The following is a 22,792-nucleotide window of genomic DNA, read 5'->3' on the forward strand; positions in this document are numbered from 1 at the left end:
TTGCAGCATAATACTGTGCATGCCTAATCAGAAGTATGTCCCACTGAGTTTAGAACTGTTTATTCTTAGGTAGGTGTATAGGCTGGTAACCCTAGTTAGTTCATTTGATCAATAAAGACAGTGAACTGGCCGGGAAGCCTTGATTTCTAGAACAAGGGGAAAGGTCCTAAGTATTACAAAACTGCCACTGTCAGTTTGGCAGAACTGACCCTCACAAACTACTGACACAGTGCTGGACTAGAAGAGCTACAGGGGAAGCAGAGGAAAACCCTGAAAGCAAAACTACAAAAGTAAGTCTGTATGAGTGTGTGTGATTTTTTGCCTTTAAAATAAACGTGATTTTAAAAAATTAGCTTTGAAATAATCTGATTAATTAGCTTTAAACTAAATTTGAAACGTTTAGATTAATTGTATATAAATGCCTTGACTGGGTTCACACAACACAAAAACCCATACTCAGAGCTGAGGGGTGGGTTTTTGTTGAACCATGGGTCGCTTTCTTGTCTGAAATTAGCTATGCTAACAGCCATAGTTTGTTAACTGTAAAGAACCCATGAAACAAATGTATGGACCTGGTTCATACAACTCTCCATGGGCAACTAACCTGTATTGGTTGTCACATCATCCAGACCCAGTCCTGGTTACCCACAGTGGCTTGCTTTTTTCAAACATGGGCTGCTCTAATGGTGAGCAACCCTTGGTAGATTGTCATGTCATCTGAACCTGGACAGTCAATCCCACCAGAGATAATTCCAGCAGCCAGAGAGGTGCATAGCAAAAGCCCCTTGCCTTTCTTCCCAAGCTGAACTGGGCCAGTGCCAGCCACCCCACAAGTGCCCAAGCACAAGTGCCCAAGCACTTGAGGGTGGCTAGCACTGACTTGCTGCCTCCTTGCCACAATCAAGAGACATTTTTTGCTCTCTGCACCTTTTATACGCTACACACTTTTTTTCCAGCAATCACAAAGGACAGCTTAATAGCTTTCATGATTCTTGTTTCAACAGCTTCTGACAGCCCCTTCAAAGTGCTTGAGTGACATCTTAGAGGGACTGTCCATGGCTAGCTAACTTTAAAAAAAATCCCTTTGCAAATATTTGTGATAATTATGCTTAAAACATTTTAGCCACACTTACATAACCGCTTCAGTTCAGTGGAGAAATTGGGTGCCGTGGTTGGGCACCTTCACTTCTGCCAAAGTGAAGAAACACCAACCATGGACACTAAAGTAAAGAAGGTCCCAAGAAGATGTTCTCCTCTTTGGTTTGATTAACAGCTGTCAGACTATACCAGAGGCAAATGTGATCTTGGCTTGTGAAAAGAGGATCAAAATTCTGTGTCTGTGGACCTGGACAGGACAAAACAGTTGTTTGGACTGGGTCATATGCAGTCATATGAAAGGATGGAGGTCAGTGGAAGAGTCAGTTTGATACTTTAAAGTGAGAGGATTACATCACTAACTGGAACATGTTGCCCTCCCCACTCCATTTGTGATGCACCTACTTTTGCTGTTTTGCTCCTCTTTTCAATGTTTTTCAGTTGACAACTTAGAATTGGACCTTGGCAACTGTCAGCAAATTTGCTGTGGTTAATTGTGAAACTATAGGCACCCTTGCCTTATCAGTTTTTATGTAAGCTACCTGATCCATTTTGCTACTCCTTCTGTCAACTGAAACATACAAGAAAATTGGCCAGGCAACTGACTTGGCCAGCCATAAGTGTGTATGCACTTGTGAAATACTTAAACTAATAACCATTAAAACTGTGAACACAATCCTGAAATGTTCTGGTCTGGAAAAAAAACAAAATGCTCAACTGCACATTTCGGCACGCCAAAGTCTGTTTTTTAATGGCAAACAGAAGGGATAGTGGGAATGGGGAGACAAGATGGATTCTTCTGCAAAGGACTCTGGGATACTGGCTGGAGGAACCAGTGAGCCTGATCATCTCTCAGGTGCACCATGGGTTGTTTCATGAACCCACGGTGCATAGCTTATTCAAAGACAGTCCTACTGTGTCATGTGAATATGCGCATTGGATTATGGACTGTGTGTTGTTCATGGTTAACAAACCATGGTTATCTCTACAGGATTCAATCCACATGCAACCATATTCAGTCTTGAGTGTGCACGTTAAGTGAACCTAGCCATAGAAACCAAATCTATATGTCAGAGAGCAGTTTTAACCTGACATACAAAGAAACTTCTACTTTACCATATGTTGAATTATGTTTTAATTTTTGCATATGTTTTGTTGTTTGTATCAGTATAGGTCAAATAACTAGCATGATATCATTTGATTTTTATTGCCAGAACATCAACATTTAACATAGGTTCCAGACATCAAAGTTTGAAAAGGTAGCTTCCTTGAAAACGAATCCATCACTGAAGAATGGCATCACGAGCTTTTCAAATTTCTGCACTGCTTCTGGCTTTTCTGGGTCTCCTCCTTGTACTTGGTACCACTGTGTCCAGTAACTGGAAAATTTGCATCACAGTGACAACATTTACTTGGTTTTATGAAGGTCTTTGGATGCACTGCACAACTACTTCTATGAGCGTAGTTCAGTGTGAGAAATTCCACTCCTTCCTATATTTACACAGTAAGTTGCCTGCCATCCTGGATTATACTTTTCCTTTGGACAGTCTGAACTCGCAGGTTAGATACCTAAACATTTAACAGTGTTGTTCATATACATATGCAAGGAGAACTTTTATGCCCTGTAGAAATGAGCTTTCTGTAGGATAGAGTCTATTCTATGAACAAATACTGAGCCAGTTCACATGCATAAACATGCTGGCTCTTGCCTGGTTCTGGTGCACTAAACAATCCAAGGACACAGGATCCATGGGTTCTCTGTGTTATCCAAATCTGGAACACTGAGTTATTGAGGGAGAAACAACCTAGAGTAATAACCCATGGTTTGTTCTTTGGGTTGTTTTAATGTTGGGTTTTCTCTCCCTCAAGAACCCAGAGTTTCATGTTCAAACCTCACAGAGAACAATGCAGGGACAGAGCAACCTTGGACTGTTAAGCACACTAAAAGCAGGCCAGTAGGTAGAAACCAGCTTGCTTGTGCTCAAACGACCACGGTTAATAAAATGCAGATTGTTTTAGCATGCAAACTGGGTCATTGTGTCAACAGCATCCAAGCCCTGTTAGTGAAAACATTCACAGTATTAGAAATAATGTACATACACTGTAAAGCATTAAACTTAAGTCAAAAGCACCACCAAACAGGAAGGAGCAATGCTGAGTGGGGCATGCTGGGAATTGTTTTTCTGTTTAAATTTCCATAGAATTGTGCCCTGAGTCTATTTACTCGTTTTATGATATGTGTCCTACATGAGTTGCTGTCCCTGTTTTTGTCTCTTGGGCATGCTTTGTTAAACCCTTTAGTGTGAAATACTAGAGTTGACATCCTTCAAGGTTCAGCATCTTTCCCAGCACCTCTGGAAATTCAACCTCAAACTGTCAGGAGAGCATTACTTTGATGATATGTGTGTTTTGCCCATGTTGGCTGGGCATCATAGAAGCTGTATCCAACACATTTAGAAGGCAACAAATTGGAGAAAGCTGCGTGATGCGGTCCCATCATATACCTTGCCTGCTGCACTACCTCCACTCCTGCTGCATGACATTATGTGTATATACCTGTGCTGGACACTGATGAACCTTTACCACAGCTAGAAACTCTGCTTGGTTATTGAGAATGCTAGAAAAAGCTGAATGTTTATGCAAGGCAGCTACCTGTAGCGTAGATAGTTTATCTGTCATTTTCACTATTTTCCATGGCACCCAGCTACTGTATAATTAAACTGTCATTTGAATGCTTACAATAAATCAGGAAGATTATCCCTGCATAAACTAATGATTTAAGTAGGAAATTTCTTCCATCTCTTAACTACTTTTTAATGATGCCTAATCTTGGAGACTTTGTCTCATGCTCTGATCCTTGTGCTATGTTAAATAAACATATAAATGATATCAGCTTTTCTTTTGCCTTGAGATTAGAACATAAATGCATGAGAATCTGTCAGCTTCACAAGGAATCTGTTCTTGGTAAATCATTAATGTTTACAAATTAACCATTCTGGAAAGATATTAGGGCCTTGTTCATTTTATGGTTGTTTGATGGAGGTATAGTGGCACAAGTATTCTATTAGATTAGTGACTTGTTCAGCAGAGGTATAACCATTTCCTATAGCAGATTTATGCTCTTAGGAGAGGTAGCTAACCTGGTCAAGACCAAAGAACTAAGAGCAGACTCTCTCTTTCTCTCCCCATCTCTCCCTCCTTCTTCTTTCCTCTGGTCCCCTCACTCCCCTTGCACAACATGTGGCCACATCCAAAGAAAGAATCATAGGGGGACAGAGGGGGACTACCTACTCCCTTTGCTTCTCTGGTTCTCTCCTTCTCCATTGCTAACTTCATTTTCTGTCAGTTCTCTTTCCCATCAGTAGCTTGGCCCAGGGTACGTATGGAGCTGTTTAGTATCTTCATGGAAAGAGTGTGTGTGTGTGTTGTGTTTCAACAGATCCAGGAATGATATGAAAGCACAGAAAGATTGCAAACTCTTTAGAGAGTAAACTAAAAGTTGCACATGATTTTCATACATTACCTATGCTTCAGTTCTCCCTATCTTATACTTTTAGACCCTGATGTATATTTTTCTCTAATTTACTTTGTCTTTTAAAATCATGGTGCATGTAAATTATGAACACAACTTAGCTTCTTCTGTCACACCCCCTGTTGCCTGTCTCAGTAAAAATGTAGATGAATAAGCAATGGCTATTCTACAGTGAATGCAACCAAATAACTCCTGTGAAGTGAAACAGTCTAGACACATTAAACAAAGAAAAGAAATGGACATAAAACTGTTCTGATAGCTAAAATAACCTGCTTGAGTCGCATGTGCATGATAGTATGGACTGCTACTGAGAAGTTTAATATTACAGTGTACAGCTGTCAAGAATACCTTTCACTGGGGAGACAGGGTGATGCTGTACAGTGATTCTTGCTAGATGAACAGGGCTATAATGAGTATACAAGGGTATTCCTATTTTTACCATCAGAATGTTGGAAGGTGCAAAATTGAAGAGCTGTAATTAATTTAGGGTCAGCTTTCCTGTATGACAAGAAAACATACATTTATTTCAGAGGCAGAACATTGGGATTTGAGATACTTAAATCAGGAGTATGGCACCACAACACAATAGTGAATGACTCTTTTGGTAATACTAGTAGAAACATCATTTTCACAGCCAGAGAAGTAATAGCGCTGCTTCTTGACTTGGCAGTAATGAAGTTTCTATAAATGTTTAATTCTTGTTTGACTCCTAGGTTTTAGGAATGCTAAATGAGAGCCATTGTGGTGTATGGTTATGTCTATAATGGTGGCAGCTCCTCCAGATTTTGAACAGGGGTCTTCCTTGTCCTGTCTAGGGATTAAGGCTTGAATTTTGTGCATGTAAAACTGAAGTATGTCTCTTCTCATCACAAGGAATACTCACACAACTGTGTAGGCATGAGGTAATGATAGGAAAAACCATGCTTTTGTTGGCTATCAATAGCTCTGTCTTTCAGAGCTGGGCAACTTTGGGAGATGTGGGGACCATTTTCTCCATTGCACAGACCTATAAGCTGGACTTCCAATTTGGCAGCAGTAGCCCTCTCCATCCTCACCCCCGGAAAATTGCAAAGGAGTGGTAAATAAGTTAGATCAGTTTGCAAATTATTGCTTGGAACAGTAAACAAGTCAGATTTTGCTTGCTTATGCTTTTTAACAGTGTGACTGGGTGAGATAGCAGGTCAGGTCTTGTCCACCTCTGTGGAAACCACTCATGGTTATCTGCCAGTACAAGTGGGATCAGCTTTTGGTACATCACTGCAAGCAAGGGTGCTTTTCAAAAGCAACAAAAAGTTTTGCCATATCTTAAAGACAGCCACACCTATATGGCATATGCTTTCTTCATCAGCTCTATAAAGCATTGCCCTGAGTTTTATACATGTGTGCATGGGCGCACAGGTGCATGTGTGTGTACACATGCATGGTTGATGAGGCAGAGTAAAACTGTAAAAGAGTGAAAGGAAAGTACAGATGCAGTGACCATTGCAGAAATGCAGAAACTACAGGCAGAGATCATTGTACATTGCCTCCCTGACTTGGGCTGAAAGCTTGTTTGTATCCTCAGCTGCCATGCATCCAGGAGGTTCTGGGTGTAGGTCTGAAAAATAAAGGGATTGTAAAATATGTACAGGGAAAACTGAAGTTGGAGCTTGTAACCCAACACACTAAGTGCACACCAAGATAGGGAAGGCTGCTTCAAAGGAAAAGAGAAAGAGAAGGGTATTCTAGGTTAAGTGTTGCATAAAGCACCTGTTGGAAGGTGATTCGAATTTCTGGGTAAGTGACTTGGGCCCTGCCCTGGACAGGGCTGCACTCCCTCTTAGGGACAGGGTCCGCAGCTTAGGAGTGCTCCTCAACCCGGAACTGTCTCTGGAAGCCAAGGTGATGGCGGTGGTGAGGAGCGCTTTCCTTCAGCTTCGGCTGATCCATCAACTACTTCCTAGCAACAGTGACACACGCACTGGTTACTTCCCGCTTGGATCACTGTAACGTGCTCTACATGGGGCTGCCCTTGAAGACAGTCCGAATACTTCAGATGGTGCAAAATAGAGCTGCTAGCATGCTGTCGTGGACTGGTCGTTATTCTCACATAATTCCAGTCCTCTATCAGCTCCATTGGCTTCCCATTGAAGTCCGGCTCAATTCAAGGTGCTGGTTATTACCTATAAAGCCCTAAACAGCTTGGGACCAGGATACCTAAAGGAACATCTTTTTCCCTATATGGCCACGTGCCCTATAAGATTGACAGCAGAGGCCCTCCTCCGGGAACCCTCTTTGAAAGAGGTCAGGAGACAGAGTACTTGGAGGAGAGCCTTCTCTGCAGTGGCGCCCCGACTATGGAATGCGATCCCTAGAGAGGTCTGCCTGGCACCATCATTATATGCTTTTCGGCACCAGATCAAGACCTTTTTATTTGACCAATATTTTAACATAAAGTAATTTTAATTGAATTATATTTATTTAATTTATTTTAAATAGATTAGTTTTATGCTCAGTTGTGGAATGGTTATTTTATTTAGGATTTGAAGTAATGTTGTAAGCTGAGATGACTGTGATAGATGGCCTACAAGTTTTCTAAATAACTAAATAATAAATAGATAAATAAAACTTGCTAACAATAAGAACAGTTATGCAATGAAGCAAATTTCTCCTATGAAGGTTTTCGAGAAAATGCATTACTACTTACAGATTAATATAACTGAGATCATTTCCCAGCCCCCTATTGTATCAGCCTTGATACTTCAGCGCTGATTTGTATCTGCCATTAATTGTCAACTTTGCCAGTATAAAATTATCTTTTGAACTGAAGTTAAGGATAAAATGTCACTCCCATGTATAGAAGGTGACTGGACTGCCAGTAGTTGCAACACTGACAGCAGGATAATATTGTCCACCACATCCTGGCTATTTTAGGAGGCATACGGCAGGTTTTGTGGCACACACAGCTATGTTGTCGAACACCTTTCCCAGCCCACCAGCAACTTCGCTCAGATGCAACTGCCTGTCTTTGTCTGATGGTAGAGCCACTTGGTCCTATTCATTAGCCTTAGCGCAAGAGAGTGACGGTCAGGAAAACTTGGCATAAAATACCACTCCATAATTTTTATCAGAAAAACTGATAAATACTAATTGCTCTTTTGTGAATCCAATACAATTATTTTTCCTTAAACCACTCCCCCAGTTATTAAAAGTGATATGTCACACATCTTATCATTCCATTGACTGAGCAAAGAGCAAAGGTAGCTTCTTTTTGGAGGAAAGTAGCGCTAGGACAGCAAGCAGCCTTGAATGGGGAAATAATAATTGCTTACATTTTGCCTTAGTGTAAAGTAGTTAATTTTATTAATATTTGTTGGTATTTTGAACCATGTCAGTTATTTTGGAGCTTACTGGCTTTGTATTCACATTGAGCGGCTGGGTAATTGTTGGAGCAACTTTATCAAATAGTTACTGGAAAGTCTCCACTTCATTCGGGAATGTGATCACATCCACAGCCGTGTATGAAAACCTGTGGCAGAGCTGTGCAACAGATAGTATGGGAATCTCCGACTGCAAAGAGTTTGGTACTCTTCTGGCACTTCCTGGTATGTTTTTCTTTATCTGGTGAAATAATTTGTTGGGTATGGAAATATATCTCATATCTGGATTAGCCTTCCACAATCTGGCATCCTCCTGTTGCACTGGATTGCAGCTTTTATCATTCTTAGATAGCGTGCTGGCTAGGAACAATAGGAATTTAATAGGGACTGCAATCAAACACATCTGGTGGGCATCAGCTCGAGGAAGACTGCTATGCATCTGTAGGTTGTCTTGCAACAGGAAAGACTAGTAAACTGGCCTTGCACCACCAAAGAGTTATCCAGGCTCTGCAAACAGACTGCTTGATTTAACTTCATGTGGGTTTCACCATGTTTTAGCAGTAACACTAAAAACATGGCTGTGAAAGCCGGACCATACGGAAGGCTGAGCGCCAAAGAATTGAGGCCTTTGAATTGTGGTGCTGGAGGAGACTCCTGCGAGTCCCTTGGACTGCATGGAGATCAAACCAGTCAGTCTTAGAGGAGATCAACCCTGACTGCTCTTTAGAAAGCCAGATCCTGATATTTCTGTTTAACACTTCTAGGATCAATATAAACAACAGTGGTGATAGCGGGCATCCTTGTATTGTACCCTTTTGTGTATCTATTATATTTGTAAATTCTCCATTGATTATAACCCTAGCAGACTGCTTTTAATAGATGCTTAATATCGCATTAATGAACTTTTCACCAAACTCCATTTGAACTAGTTGTTGCTTCATAAATTGCCAATTAACATTGTCAAAAGCCTTCTGTGTGTCCATGAATAACAGTGCCATTGGTTTTTCCGTATGCATCTCATAATACTCTAAAATGTCCAAGATAGTTCTCATATTATTTCTCATTTGTCTTTTAGGTAAAAAACCATTTGGATCTGAATGAATAAAGTCTGTTAAATACTTCTTCAATCTTTCTGCCATTATGGAGGCAAAAATTTTGTAATCCACATTTAATAGTGATATAGGTCTATAGTTCTGAATCTGTGTCAAGTCCATGTCTTCTTTCGGTATTAATGTAATGTTTGCCTCTGTCCAAGTATTTGGTATTTTAGCATCTAACAATGCTGCATTACATATATCCTTAAGAAACGTAGCGAAAATTCGTTCAAAGGATTTATAAAACTCTGCTGGTAGCCCGTCCAGGCCTGGAGCTTTGTCATTCTTTTGTCTCTTAATTGCCTCTATTACTTCTGTGATTGTTACTTCTTGATTCAATACTTTTTGGTATTTCTCCGGTAACTTCGGCAGGTCTCCCTTTTGGATATATTCATTTACTTTCTCAGTTGAAATCTCATCATTCTGGTACAGCTTTGCAAAAAAAGCTTCCACTATTTTCTTAATATGTATACTTTGTACTTGCAGTGGTCCTTTTCCATCCCTCAGTTTACGTATTAGTCTCTTCTCTCTTTCCTTCTTTACTTTATAAACTAACCATCTCCCTGGTTTATTAGCATTTTCAAAGAAGTTCTGTTTAGAAGGCCAGATCCTGAAGATGAAACTCAAATATTTTGGCCACCTAATGAGAGGAAAGGACTCCCTGGAGAATAGCCTAATGCTGGGATCAATAGATGACAAAAGAAGAAGGGGACGGCAGAGGATGAGGTGGCTAGATGGAGTCACTGAAGCAGTTGGTGTGAGCTTGAGTGGACTCCAGGGGATGGTGGAGGACAGGAAGGCCTGGAGGAATGTTGTCCATGCGTGGGGTCGCTATGGGTTGGACACAACTTCACAACTAACAACAACAGTAGTAACACTTATTTTGAAAAGAGAGAATGGCAATGTTTCCCCATTGATAAAGGATTATGTATCAACACACACTGAGGGTAAAGAACAATGCAGCTGTTCCTCACCCCCACGCCCAGATTCCATCTGGACATTTGCATTCACATGTTGAGTGAGACAGCACATAGCCTTCAAAGAGTTTGAAACAAAGGGAAAATGGGATGTGGCATTAGCCAGTGGTTTCTGTGTGTACAATTTTGGGCAGCCAAATATTTTAGAAGGACCACCAAGTTCAGGGTCAGGGGAGAGTGAGGCTCTTTTAAACACAATCAGTCTTCTGTTGTTCATTAAGGAATGGAAATCTGCCTGGTGTCTGAGATCACACATTTTAAAGTTGTGACTAAGTGTTATAGCTGTACCTCCATCCTGCAAGGACAAACTATGTCCTTACAAATAGGCTGTCACCATTCATGCCTTAATAACTCTTATGGATATTAATACTTAAGAACTCATAGTTTCCTATTGAATATTGATACTTAATAATGTATAGCTTGGATATAGTAACTGTTAACTTTAAGATTCCAGTATGGCACTCTGTGTGGGGCAACCTTTGGACTCAGTCCAAAACCTGCAGTTGGTGCAGAAAGCAGTGGTGAGACTCCTAACTTGGCCCTCCTGCTGACAGCAAGCAACACCCTGGCTAAAAGAACTGCACTGGCTGTCAACAAGCTATTGGGCCAAAGGCAAGGTGTTGTTGTTAACATGTAACTCTGAAAAACTCGGAAACAGGTTATCTTTGGTACTGTCCCACCCCTTATGTCCCTGACCAAGAAGGAACTTGATCCAGAGGTTCGCCTCAAGGGCTTTGCAAGTAGAGCATTTAGTGTAGAGCATCCACTCTTTACTGGTTAACATTATACAGGCTGCCATGACTCTGGCTTTCAGACATCTTCTTAAGACTCATCTCCTTACACAAATCTTCCTTGAAATGTGACCCAGCCAGCTTTGGTTTGTAGCACACAGTAAGAGTGCAATTTTATTGTTGCTTAAGCATTTTTACTGTTTTATTGAGAGTTGTTTTTATTCCACTGTTTATATGAGGAAAGCACTATATTAATTCTGAATTTAAAAAAAATATGGAGAAGGGTGGAAACATTTCCTGATCTTCCTTAAGCTTCTTAACAACCAGGCTAGCATGTTTACCAAGCAGTCCAAGTGCAGGAATAAAGTCAACTCTAGGCAAAGCAAGGCAATCAAATCAATTCTAGTTTCCAATTCAGTACATTTATTTAAAAAAATGAAGCTGAGAGAAGTTCAAACATAGTTTGTTTATTTTTAAAAAATAAAACTAACTAGTTAATCTTTACTTATCAAGAGAACCTAAGCATAACCCACCAAATCAGCTTAAGGAGTGGGGTCACCCTAAACCAATTTTGACCTTGGCAACCATCCAAAAAGATGAAAGGTTCACAATACAGGTACTTTCTATGGGGGCAGAGCAAATTCAAACTGCCAGTCAATAGCCTAGAAGGACCTGATGATGATCCTGCTGGTGATTTCTGCTTTGTCTACTTTGCATGATCTGAGTCAGCTTGAAGGCCTTGAGATGGTGATCTTAAGCTGTGATCGTGTACTCCTTAGTTACATCCTGTTTGGACTACTGTATGTGAGACTACCTTTAAGATCTGGCCCAGAAGGCACTGTTGACTAGGGCTGATTACAGGGAGCACATGAGTCCCTTGTTCCAACAACTTCACTGGCTGAATTACAGGGAGAATTCAAAGTGCTAATTCTGAATTTAAATTCCTATATGGCTTTGGACTAGGCTCCCTGAAAGATCATGATTTACCATCTGACCCTACCTGGATCTTAAGGGGCCCTTCTTTTGAGACTTGCCTTTAGAGGTGTGTTTGGTGGCAACCTAAGAAAGGGCTTTCTCAGCTGCCACTCCTAGACTGGGAACTCCCTGCTAAGGCCAGCTAAGTTTTCTCCCTCTCTGCTCTTGTTCTGCTGGCAGGCAAAGACCTTTTTGTTCAAACAGGTTTTGGTGGGTTAATGGGTCTGTTGCATTAGATGCCACTTTTAATTCTGTTGTTGCTGCATAGTCTTATCATTTTAATCAAAAGTGTATTATTTTTTAATAACACTGCCTTGCCATTTTTCTTGGTAGAAAAATTGGGTATCGGTCACATAAAATGGGTCTACAACTGCAGGTTATGTGAGGGGGTGGGGGAATGGGACAGTCTACCAAAGCCTTTCCATGCCTGGCATGCTTTTTATTAGAAGATCTTTCCAGGAAGAGGGGATGGTGGGCAGAGGTTTGGATTGCCATAGATAGGGAGCTGCTGATTTCATTGTTTTAAAAACTGTGTTGTTATATTTGAAATAAATTACTCAGCTTGTCATATAACTGATAAGGGCATCAATAAAAGTCCTGTCGTCATAAGGAAAATAGTAGCCACATATCTTACTGATACGTGCACTTGTGATGGTATATATGGTACTTTCATCCCGGTTGCAGGCCACATGGTCCATCCAGTGCACAAATGTTTCAGTCAGTCATTTTAGCAGTACCAGTGCATAGTCAGAAGGTATTATGGATTCCCCGCTGACCCACCTACTCCGCTGTGTGCATCAATTTAGCTATCCTGGGGCAACCAAAGGAAGTTGCCTGCTGCCTTGCATTCACCGTGCAGTATGAGGGAAGCAGGTGCCTCGTACAATCTCAAAGTGAACGCCAGAATCCCAGGCAAGACCTTGCAGGGGCTCAGGATGCAGATTCCAGAACACGTGCTGCTCACAAGCATTAGGAGCCACAGTGGGCAGGAAGCAGGGGGAGTGCCCCATCTCTCCTGTGATGTCAAGAAGCAAGCCAGGCCACTCAGATTTGTTCCTTGGGGCAACAAAATGTGCTTCTTAATCTGCCTTCAGTCCATCTATTGCAGGAACAGGGGTGGACAAATCAGTGCATTATGTTTCTCTCAATTTCTTTTTGTTTTAATCTTAAATGGGGTTAATCCCAAAATTTGAAAATATATTTTCAACACATATTTTAAACATATAAACATATTTTAACATATATTTTATTATATGTGAAAATCCATACACATTTTTGTGCACATTAATCTGTGTATTTTTGTGCACACTTTTGTCTAATAAGCACATTTTTGCAGGACATTTTAAAATATTAATTCCACAAAGGTATGCATTTTTGTGTGCATTTTGCCTTAATATGCACACTTTTTCTTGCATTATTTTAAGTGAAGAATATTACAAGTTCCTTCTAAGGGCACATTTTGTAGGATAATTTAGTTTTGCTTTGCATATTCCAGGTATTCATTTCATGAACCAACTTCTCTCTGCATCTTCTAGCCAGGAGCAGTATTGTCTGATAACCACATTTTCCAAGGTGCTTACCTTTGGAGTGGGCAACTGTTTTCCTGTCAAGGGCCATGTTCCCTCATGAGGAATCTGTTAGAAATCATGTTGGTGATGGTAGCCCGAAGCAACTGCGTTATCCCTTTTTCTTTCTGTCACCCCTTTCTCTCTTTCTCTTCATTCCCACCCAGCAGATTGCCAGAGAAGTGGCAAATCATTCTTGCTAGTTGTTTCCACAGACTGCATGCAGAGGGCTTTTGAAATTAGGTTGAGGGTGGTGGCCAGAAACCCCATTTTACAAAAGACAATACTTTGTTTGAAGGAGTGCCAGAAAACTGTCCTCTGTTTTGAAGGGCTGTCATCCAAGGCTGGGTCAAAGAGGAAGAGCTGGTCCTTGAAATTGCCTATCAATACTTGGCATGTAGATAGCAGACTGAACTGGAGAAATGTACTGTATTTCTATTCAAATTCCAATAGTAATTTCTATCTGTATAAATGACTATGAGCCACAAACACAAGCCATGAGCAGGATACACAATGTTGTGCAAATCAGTAGCCTCGTATGTGCACTTCTTTTTTGTGATTTGCAAGTGGCCGTTGTAAGGGCTGCAGGTTGCTCTCCACTGCTCTTTGGGTTCAGTCCACAGCACTTAGAGGAATGATTGGTCTCCCCCTTCCCGGGCATGGCCTGAGCACATGGCAAGTAGTCTTGTTTGGCTTCCCTTCAGCGCTCTGTACTTTGAACCTTATTCTCCATTGCTGCTTTATTTTGTTGCTGCAGCAGCAGTGGCAGAAGGCAATGTGCAAATGCGGCCATGGCTCGGTGACTAATCTGAGAGTCACACGAGGTAGCGGAAGGTGTTTTCTGACACCTCTCTTGGAGGAAGTCTGCCTTTGGAAACCTCAGTGTTTTGGGGACCCTTCCGATAATTCTCTCAGCTTTCGGTTCTCTGTGTCCACACGCTGTGCCCAAGGTTCACAAACAGATGAATGATTTAAGTTCACCGAACCACAAGCCCTACTGAGTACGATTGCAACATGGGCCCTGGGTCTTCAGCCAGTGTCCAACAACAGAACAGGATATCTGATGGCTAATAGGTCAACTGTCTGTCTGTGACATTTTTTATCCTTTATCTGCAGTCCTCAGTTTTCAACATACTTATAAGCAGAGCACAGTCAGAACAAAAAGCTTGATTTTTTATCACAGAAGAGTAGAATGGAGGGAAGGACCATCTCCCGGGTGTAGTAAAGAACAGGTGTCATTTATGCAGAGGGCCCCAGTTTCAGTTCCTGGCATTTCCAATCAATATGGTCAGCTAGACTTTCCCAGGCAGCATCACAGCTGGGAGGGCTTTCTCCCTCTCAGAGGATAGGATGCAGATTTCCCTTCTGCATATTTTATATATCCTTTTCCCACCCAGGTTCAGATGAAGAAATCAGGAAAATAAAGATGCAGTCATAGACATGTGAGATAGCATCATGTAAAATGTTTCTGACTGTACAAGTTGCTTAGAGGTTTTTTCAAGAGCCAGTCACTCTCGCGTCTGTCACAACTGGCTTTCAGATGTCGGCTTCTCTTAAAGCAGGGGTCCTCAAACTTTTTTAACAGGGGGCCATTTGAAAGGTGCTGGTGATGGGTGCGGGCTGCCAAGGTGGTGCAGGCGGGGGGGGGGCGGGCCAGAATGGGGGGAGGGGCACATGTGCATGCACATGTGCGGCGAGGCACCAGCTTGCTTGGGCAGAGATCCTTTTCTCCGAATGAGTCCAAAACGATCTCCTTGCGAGCAAGCCACCGCTGGGCACACACACTGAAAGGCGGAGGCTTGCTTGTGGAAGATCCATTTCTCCAAGTGAGTCCAAAACGATCTCTGCATGAGCAAGCCCCCACCTCGCTGTGCATGTGGCGAATCCAAAACCTGTATGGCGGGCCGGATAAATGGGCATGGTGGGCCGGATCTGGCCTGCGGGCCGTAGTTTGAGGACCCATGTCTTAAACCAAATATATGGTTCACAGCTCATAGTCAAGTGTTAGATCAATGAACAGGAATTGCTGTTTGACTTGTTCTATAGAGAAACTGACTCCTTTGGTCGTTTTTTCTTTCCTCTGCAGCTTATATTCAAGCATGCCGAGCCCTGATGATCTTGTCTCTTGTGTTGGGTGTGTCTGGCACTCTTCTGGCATTGCTTGGTTTAAGGTGCACTCAGCTTGGGACCGCAACCGAAACCAAAAAAGCAAAGATTGCCATGATAGGTGGAATGATGTTCATTTTATCAGGCAAGTTTTAAGTAGGCAATATATGAAAAAAAAAATGGGATCACAAGGATAAAAGGAACTACAGGACATCTAGCATAACCCCTGCCATGAGGCCTCTCACCAGTTAAGCAACTGTAGTTGACTAGAGTATGATGCAAGCAGAGAATAGGGACCCCACAGAGGGTGACTTCCTAGAGCAAAGGTTTGTCTGAAACCTGCATAGGGAATATCAATGTGCTTTTCTTTATACACTGTAATCCAATTAGTTAGATAGCCAGCTTGACTATATAAGTGCTATTTTAAATGGAAAGCTAAACAAATCTGTCTTTCAGATTAGTTTCCTCTTGTTCCCAAGATATGCAGGTATTTTTTAATCTTCCCTTTGGGCTAAACTCTTTCAGTTGGTTGTTTGAGTTGTCTGTGTTAATGGACAGGGCTGGCTCAAGACATTTTGTTGTATCAAGGAAAGAACACGCTGGTGCCGATCTCCCCATCCTGTGTATGGCAGCCGAGCAGACTGGCACCTTAATTGCACTTTAACATGGGCCTCAGGACAGTATCCTCCACCACCCTACCTTAGTGCATGTGGCTAGTTCAGAGCAAGGCATGTGGGAGACGCTGCTCTCTTATTCATGGATGATCTGGAATTAGGAGTGAGCAGTGAAGTGGACAAGTTTGTTGATGACACCAAACTATTTAGGGTGGTTAAACCCCAAAAGGATCGTGAGGGTCTCCAAACTGGCATCAAGATGGCAAATGCAGTTCAGTGTAAGCAAGTGTAAAGTAATGCGTGTTGGGTTAACACATCCTAGATTTAAGTATAAAGTGATGAGATCTGAGCTAGCAGTACCCGACCAAGAAAGGGATCTTGGGGTTGTGGTCAACAGCGAAACAAAACGTAGACCCAGTGTGCAGCGGCTGTGAAAAAGCCAAACTCCATGCTACGCATAATTAGGAAAGGAATTGAAAGTAAACTTGCCAACACCATATTCCCCTTATACAAATATACATAGTACATGCTTTAGTACAATGACACTAAAAATATTGTGTACAGGTCTGGTCACAGCACCTGAAAAAAGATAATGTAGAGTTGGAAAAAGTACAAAAAAGGGGACTAAAATGATCAAAAGGTTAATCATGCATGTATTTTCACTGGGCGAGGTTATGGACCTCTTAAACCTCTCAGTCAGCCTTTATTGTTTCCTCAGGTCTCTCATCAATGGTTGCTGTTTCATGGTATGCAGCAAGGGTCATGGCTGAATTTTTTGACTCATTGTATGGTGGAACCAAGTAAGTTAATAGACCTTTGTCTATTTTTACCTTAACTCAGCAATTCCAGTGCAGCAAAAATGCAGAGGATAAGCATTGTATGATTGAAGATTAACATTAGCATATTATCTGGTGTAAGATCTATTGTACGGGAAGCAATACTGTATTTGGCATGCTGTTTTCTGTGTTGTGCTTCTTTTCACAAAGATTAACAGTATTAACAATGCTGTTATCACACGTATTTCTGTAATACCACTTGACTGCTTCCTTGTCTTCCCAGTTCCTGACTTCATTCTCTTGGTCAGATGATCAAGAGGCAGAAAAAATAAGGCTTCATCCTCTTCCCTCTGGGATATCTAAATCTGTGATAGAAGAGGGACTGGGGATGAAGGCTTATCGTATGGGAGAGCCCTACTGTGATCCCGACTCACCTTGCCTCTTGACACAACCCATGAAGGCCACCTTTTAGGTAAAAGAACATTTTACCCTCCTGCCGGAGCAATAGCCTGGAGACCTACAGGTTTTTGAACTTTGCCTCCCCAGCTCCATTTTTATCTTAATGGTGGCCATTGTACAGGTATAATATTCAACAAAAATAATAATAGCCTGATTTGATTGCATGATGCTTCTACAAAATGTTCTTTACTCCAGATATGAACTGGGATCAGCACTGTACCTAGGCTGGGCTGGTTCTACCCTTTCAATACTTGGTGGGATCTTCTTGACATGTGCATCATGCAAAGGAAAACCAAAGTAGGTGAATTGTTCCTATTCAAGAGTAGTAGGTATAAAGTACACATGTTTAACTGTATACTTAAAGAATGTAAGGGGTATATAGTTAAAATGGATGCCTAGAACCAAAGGACTCAATGGAGAAGACAGTCATGCTAGGGACAGTCGAAGGCGGAAGAAGAAAAGGAAGGCCAAATATGGGATGGATTGTCTGCCTAAAGGAAGCCACAGTCTTGACTTTACACGTGCTGAGCAGGGTTGTCAAGGATTTTGGAGGGGTTCCATATGTTGGAGATGACTTGAGGGCACATAACAACAGAACGAAGGGAATGTAACAGAACCTGAACATACCAAACTGTTCACAAAAGCTTAACATAGTACCAAACAACTGACCGGTGTATGTATCAGGTTAGCCTTCTGAAAATTTGATGTGTTGAACTATTACCTATTTGTCACATTTCTAGACTCCCCTTCCTCCAAGTTACTCAGGGCAACATGCACAAGGTGTTGTTTTACCTTCACAACAACCCTGTGAGGTGGGTTAGGGTGAGAATAGGGACTAGCCCACAGTAATGCAAAGAGCTCTGTGACTAGGCATGAGTTTGAATCAAGATCTTCCAACACTCTAACCACTGCACTATACTGACTTTTTAACCTTTAGCATGGGCCTGCAACTGTTAGCTTGGAGAAGGCACTCTGGCTCCAAAATCAGCAGGCAGCAGTCTGTTTCCACTTGTATTGTGCCCCTCTCTGGACTGGGGTACTAATGTGTGAAGCAGCACTCCTTATGATTAATTTGGAGAATCTCATGACTATAGCAGTCTTCCAGATGTTTTTGACAGTTCCCATCAGTCCCAGCCAGCATAGCCAATGGCTAGGAGCACTGGGCATTGTTGTTCAGGACATGTGGAGGGTAATCGCTTGGAGGAGGCTGGGCTTTCTTATTCATGGATTAGATTGCTTGGGAGGAGGTGGGATCTCCTTTACTGCAAGAATTTAAGCAAATGCTGGACTAAGTGATCTTTGAGATCTCTTCAAACTCCATGAATCTGTTGATCTCTGTAAGCTAAAAACTGTTTATGTTGCATTTATATTTTTTCTGAGTAATGTCAAGATCAGTTATAATTCTCCAAAGGAGAAAGAATGGATGAGAGAGGGTGCACAGCACTAGATTAATACCTCTTTTTAATTACAGGGCCCAAAAACATGATTACACCGCTGCACAGAGCACCAGTGAGCCTTGTATTTACATCAAGAAATCTGAGTCAGTCATACCTGCCAAGGATTATGTTTAGATTATTTAACATTTTATATTCTCCAACTCATTGCAACATCACCACCACCATCCCTCCACCTTCAGACAGAAATTTTTCTTCTCAGTACTGAAAGCCACAGCACATATAGAATTTCTGAGAATGCATATGAACTGTAGGGTCATGGGAAGTGGCCATATGAGAATGCTAGTCACAACAATATAGCATATCCCCCAAACTCAACTGGGAATGGCTCTCTTCCCCAGCCCATTTTGTTAAGGGCACAATCCTGTGCATGGCTGACTGGGGAATGTGGGGAATTGTAGGACCTTTTCTGGTCAGAACATGCATAAGATTGCAGCCTAAATGTGTGTTTTTTATTTTACCAGAACACTGTAAACCTATGAGAATTCTCAGGAAGAATATTACTGAGAACTGTCCAGAGGGTTTAATATTCAGCTGAACATTGATAGGTAGTGTCTGATGAATGAGTTAGCTCATCCTGACTAGCTGTCAAGGACTTCTTAATAAAGCTATTATAATAGTAGTGTTTATATAGCTTTGCAATGCAGCCCTATGTATGCCTACACCAGAGTGCGTCTCCTTGTTTGCAGCCTCAAAGTGTTCAAAGTGCTTCATGCACTTATCTCAGAAACCTTTACAACAGCCTGTATGTTAGGCCAGAATGGCCCCATATTGCAGCCAGGGGAGTGAGTGGAGGTGGGGAGTGAGTGGCTGCAGCTGCAGTAGTGGTGAGATTTGAACTGGGGACTTTCAAGTTCACCACTCTTAGCCACTGCTATAGGATCTTTCTGCTGCCAGATGTGTTAAGAGACATTTTGGCAAGAAGCTTAGTTACATTTTTATAGCAACTTTTTAAGAATATAGCATTGTGCCCTCTGTAGTAAGTAGCTTTTTGTGTTTTAAAAAGCAGACTTTGAAGCCTGATTATAATTGGGGTGGGGGGAATGGACATCATAATCTTCTAAGTAGAAGATTGCTTCCACAGCCAAGCTTAGAGGTATTCCCAAACAGTTGCTTTTTATTATGTGATGTTCCATCACTCATCACATTTCTGGTAGAATATGCCAACTCAAGAGTAGAGTACTCTTAGCTGAGAAAAAGATGATGTGATTCTGAGGTAGTTCAGGGCTGGGACTTTGTGAATGTCCTCCAAACATTGTTGGACTCCCACTCATAACAACCTCAGCTAGCGGTATGTCCAGAGATCAGATTATAGAAACTCGTTCAACAGTTTCTGGAAGTGGAATTTAGGCTCCCAATATAGATAAATTATCAGCTAGAAACAAAATTATAAATAGTCATAAAATGCAAATAAGGATAAGTTTACTGAGACCATAAACCCAAACCAACCTTTATTTTGTATTCTAGCAAATAGTTTCATCTCCCGGAAGTAGTTCTGTAGATTCCAACACTTCATTCCTATGATCTTCTGAATTGCTATTTTTGTGTATTGTTTAAGTAAAAGCAAATACTTTATGTATAGCTGATTATCACAATAATGTCTATGCAGATGGCTTGCAACATGTTAAATGCCATATACCATATTTGGTGAAATAAAAATATGTAACTGAAATGCATTAAAACATATTTTATACAACATTTCACTCTTCTCTTTCTTAATACATAATTGACTTGGCCTCATGGAACCCACAAACCAGTCTCAGCTTGTTCAATAAAATCAAGATGTCTCCTTCTAGAACATTTTCTTTCTGGCCATGAAGGATATACTTCTGTTTTCATACATAAAAACTTTTGGAAATGTGTGTGACAGGGTAACACATTTTCAGGTCTGATAAGATATACCACTGGTAGTCACAGTCTTCTAAGCATCTTCAAGCACACATACTTTGAAAGAGTTTCCCCAAAGTATAATCTGAATCAAAATATTTATTGTGAAGTTCTCTTTGGAGAAGAATCCACCTGATGCTCCCTTTGTAAATGTTCTTCATATTTCTGTAGTTGAGACCAAAATCCTGCATTAGGCTCTGCTACTGGCCTGGCAGTCTTCACAATCTAAACAGTAGGAGATGAGGGTACAGAGAAACAGATATTATACACAACAAAGGAAATTACTTTCTCATTCCAGCAGATCAGCTCTAGAAATAAGACATTCATTCAGGGAAGCATGGGCTTATTAGTTTAAATCCTCCACTAACAGCTTGGAAATATGTCACTTCATTAAGTAATAAATGCAAGTTTTAAATGGAGAGCAGGCAATGAAACAAAACTGAATAAAGAGCAAAAGCCTCAGAAAGTTGGTTGTAAATAACAATAGAAAACCACATGCAGTACACTAACAAGACATGAAGGAAGATGCAAACATTCATGGTTATTCATTCAAAAATAAATAAATCCGCCTGATTTCAGTCCAGCTTTAGTTTTTTAGCTCCTGAATCTGACATTTTAAGATTTAGCTTCCATTAAGGTTCTAATGCATAAATATTTCATGAGACCGGGGGCCGGGGGCCGGGGGGGGGGGGGGGGGGAGAACAAGCTCCAGACACAAATTCCTATGTAAATCATGCTTCCTCCATCATTGTCTTTCTGATCGTTTTGTTGGTTTCCGTCTCCGCCCGACGGAGTCAAGGCTACGATACCCCATAGCGTCTAAGGTAAAATGCTGACTCACTTCGTATCTCTTCATTACTGAATTTAAACACGCAAGTTCTCCAGGTCAGTTTCAACAACACAGCTCTACTCGTTTTTCCAGCATGCTGACAGTACCTCAAAGGCATCTCTCAGGCTGAGATGTCGGTGCTTCATCAAGTAGGCAGTGCAGACAGCTGCAGATCGACTGCGACCATTTTTACAGTACACTAAGCACCTTCCGCCACTCCGGACTGTGCTCTCTATGGCATCGCTGCAGCTCTCAAAATATTTAGCCAGGTCCTCTGCTGGATCATCGAAGACCGGGACTCTCCGCGTTTGGACTTGCTGAACATTTGGGAATGGCTGCTGCCTGGAGACATTGACACAAAATGTAATTCCCTCTTGAGCAAGGAGATTCTCGTTGCAGGCTGACTTGGAATTGCTAATAAACAAAGAATCGGTGACCTTACAAAGGGTCAACATTTGATAGGGAGAAACAGCCTTGCAACAAGAGCTGTTGAAGCTGTTCCCAAAGAGTTTGGGACGAAGACAGGAAGTAGCGTGGTATTTAACGCTCAGCTACGTGAAGTCACAGTACTCCGGATAGCTTGTTCTGAAAGTAGCTGTGCACTGTGCTATATTTATTCTGCTTGTAGTTGAAAAGATTACATTGCAGGCTGTTCCAGTACAGTAAAAGTTGCACTAACCTCAATAGAACAATAGAGCTATTCAAAACTTTCCCTAGCAGGTTAAAACAAAAAACAAAAACGGGCACGGGAAGGAGAAGTACAAGCTGAAGGAGCAGGAAGGCAGCTCAAGGTTAATCAGCAAATGGTCAAGGATAATCTAATTGGGTTGAATGAGTTCAAATCTACAGGGCAGGCTGAACTCCATCCTAGAGTCATAAAGGAGCTGGCGGAAGAACTCTCGGAGCAGTGTCTATTCTCTTTGAGAAATCATGAAGGACAAGAAAGTGCCAGATTATTCAAGAAGGGCAAATGTTGTTCTTAACTTCAAGGAGGGTGGGAGGCGGGACCAAAGTCCAGTCAGTCTGACATCAATTCCTGGGAAAATTCTGGAGCAAATTATAAAGCAGTTGGTTTGCAAACACCTTGAAAACAATGCAGTTAATACTACAAGCCAACATGGATTCCTCAAGAAGAAATACTGCCAGACTAATCTGATTTCTTTTTTCTTTTTAATTAGGTAACCTCCTTGATGAATTGTGGGAAAGTTGTGGACATAATCTATCTTGACTTTTGCAAAGCTTTTGACAAAGTGCCCAATGACATCCTGATTAGCAAACTAGCCAAAAGTGGGCTAGATGGAACCTATCAGGTGGATCCAGAGTTGGCTACAGGATCGGA

General features: G+C 41.5%; 2 protein-coding genes across 4 annotated transcripts; one reads left to right on the forward strand and one right to left on the reverse strand.

The window, feature by feature from the left end:
* The first annotated feature begins 197 nt into the window (after window positions 1–197).
* On the forward strand, window positions 198–20,265 carry LOC123026430 (claudin-15-like). Of its 3 annotated transcripts, none has more exons than XM_044436063.1 (6): window positions 198–290; window positions 2,310–2,599; window positions 15,415–15,579; window positions 16,767–16,848; window positions 17,479–17,580; window positions 18,755–20,265. In XM_044436063.1, exons 2-6 carry the CDS (start codon window positions 2,389–2,391, stop codon window positions 18,852–18,854), a joined length of 660 nt encoding a protein of 219 aa, XP_044291998.1. In that variant the 5' UTR covers window positions 198–290; window positions 2,310–2,388; the 3' UTR covers window positions 18,855–20,265. The 3 variants fall into 3 exon arrangements, with proteins under 3 accessions (XP_044291998.1, XP_044292008.1, XP_044292017.1); XM_044436073.1 differs by having other exon boundaries at window positions 200–294; XM_044436082.1 differs by lacking the exons at window positions 198–290; window positions 2,310–2,599 and adding an exon at window positions 7,995–8,211 and having other exon boundaries at window positions 18,755–18,861.
* On the reverse strand, window positions 20,258–22,175 carry DUSP28 (dual specificity phosphatase 28). The gene is made up of 2 exons (XM_044436096.1): window positions 21,561–22,175; window positions 20,258–20,849 (listed from the first exon to the last, which is right to left on the reverse strand). Exons 1-2 carry the CDS (start codon window positions 21,906–21,908, stop codon window positions 20,724–20,726), a joined length of 474 nt encoding a protein of 157 aa, XP_044292031.1. The 5' UTR covers window positions 21,909–22,175; the 3' UTR covers window positions 20,258–20,723.
* Between the last annotated feature and the right edge of the window lie 617 nt (window positions 22,176–22,792).

The sequence above is a fragment of the Varanus komodoensis genome, unplaced genomic scaffold (assembly GCF_004798865.1).
Source record: "Varanus komodoensis strain SLA01 unplaced genomic scaffold, ASM479886v1 scaffold1, whole genome shotgun sequence".
In the NCBI taxonomy this organism is placed as follows: domain Eukaryota; kingdom Metazoa; phylum Chordata; class Lepidosauria; order Squamata; family Varanidae; genus Varanus; species Varanus komodoensis.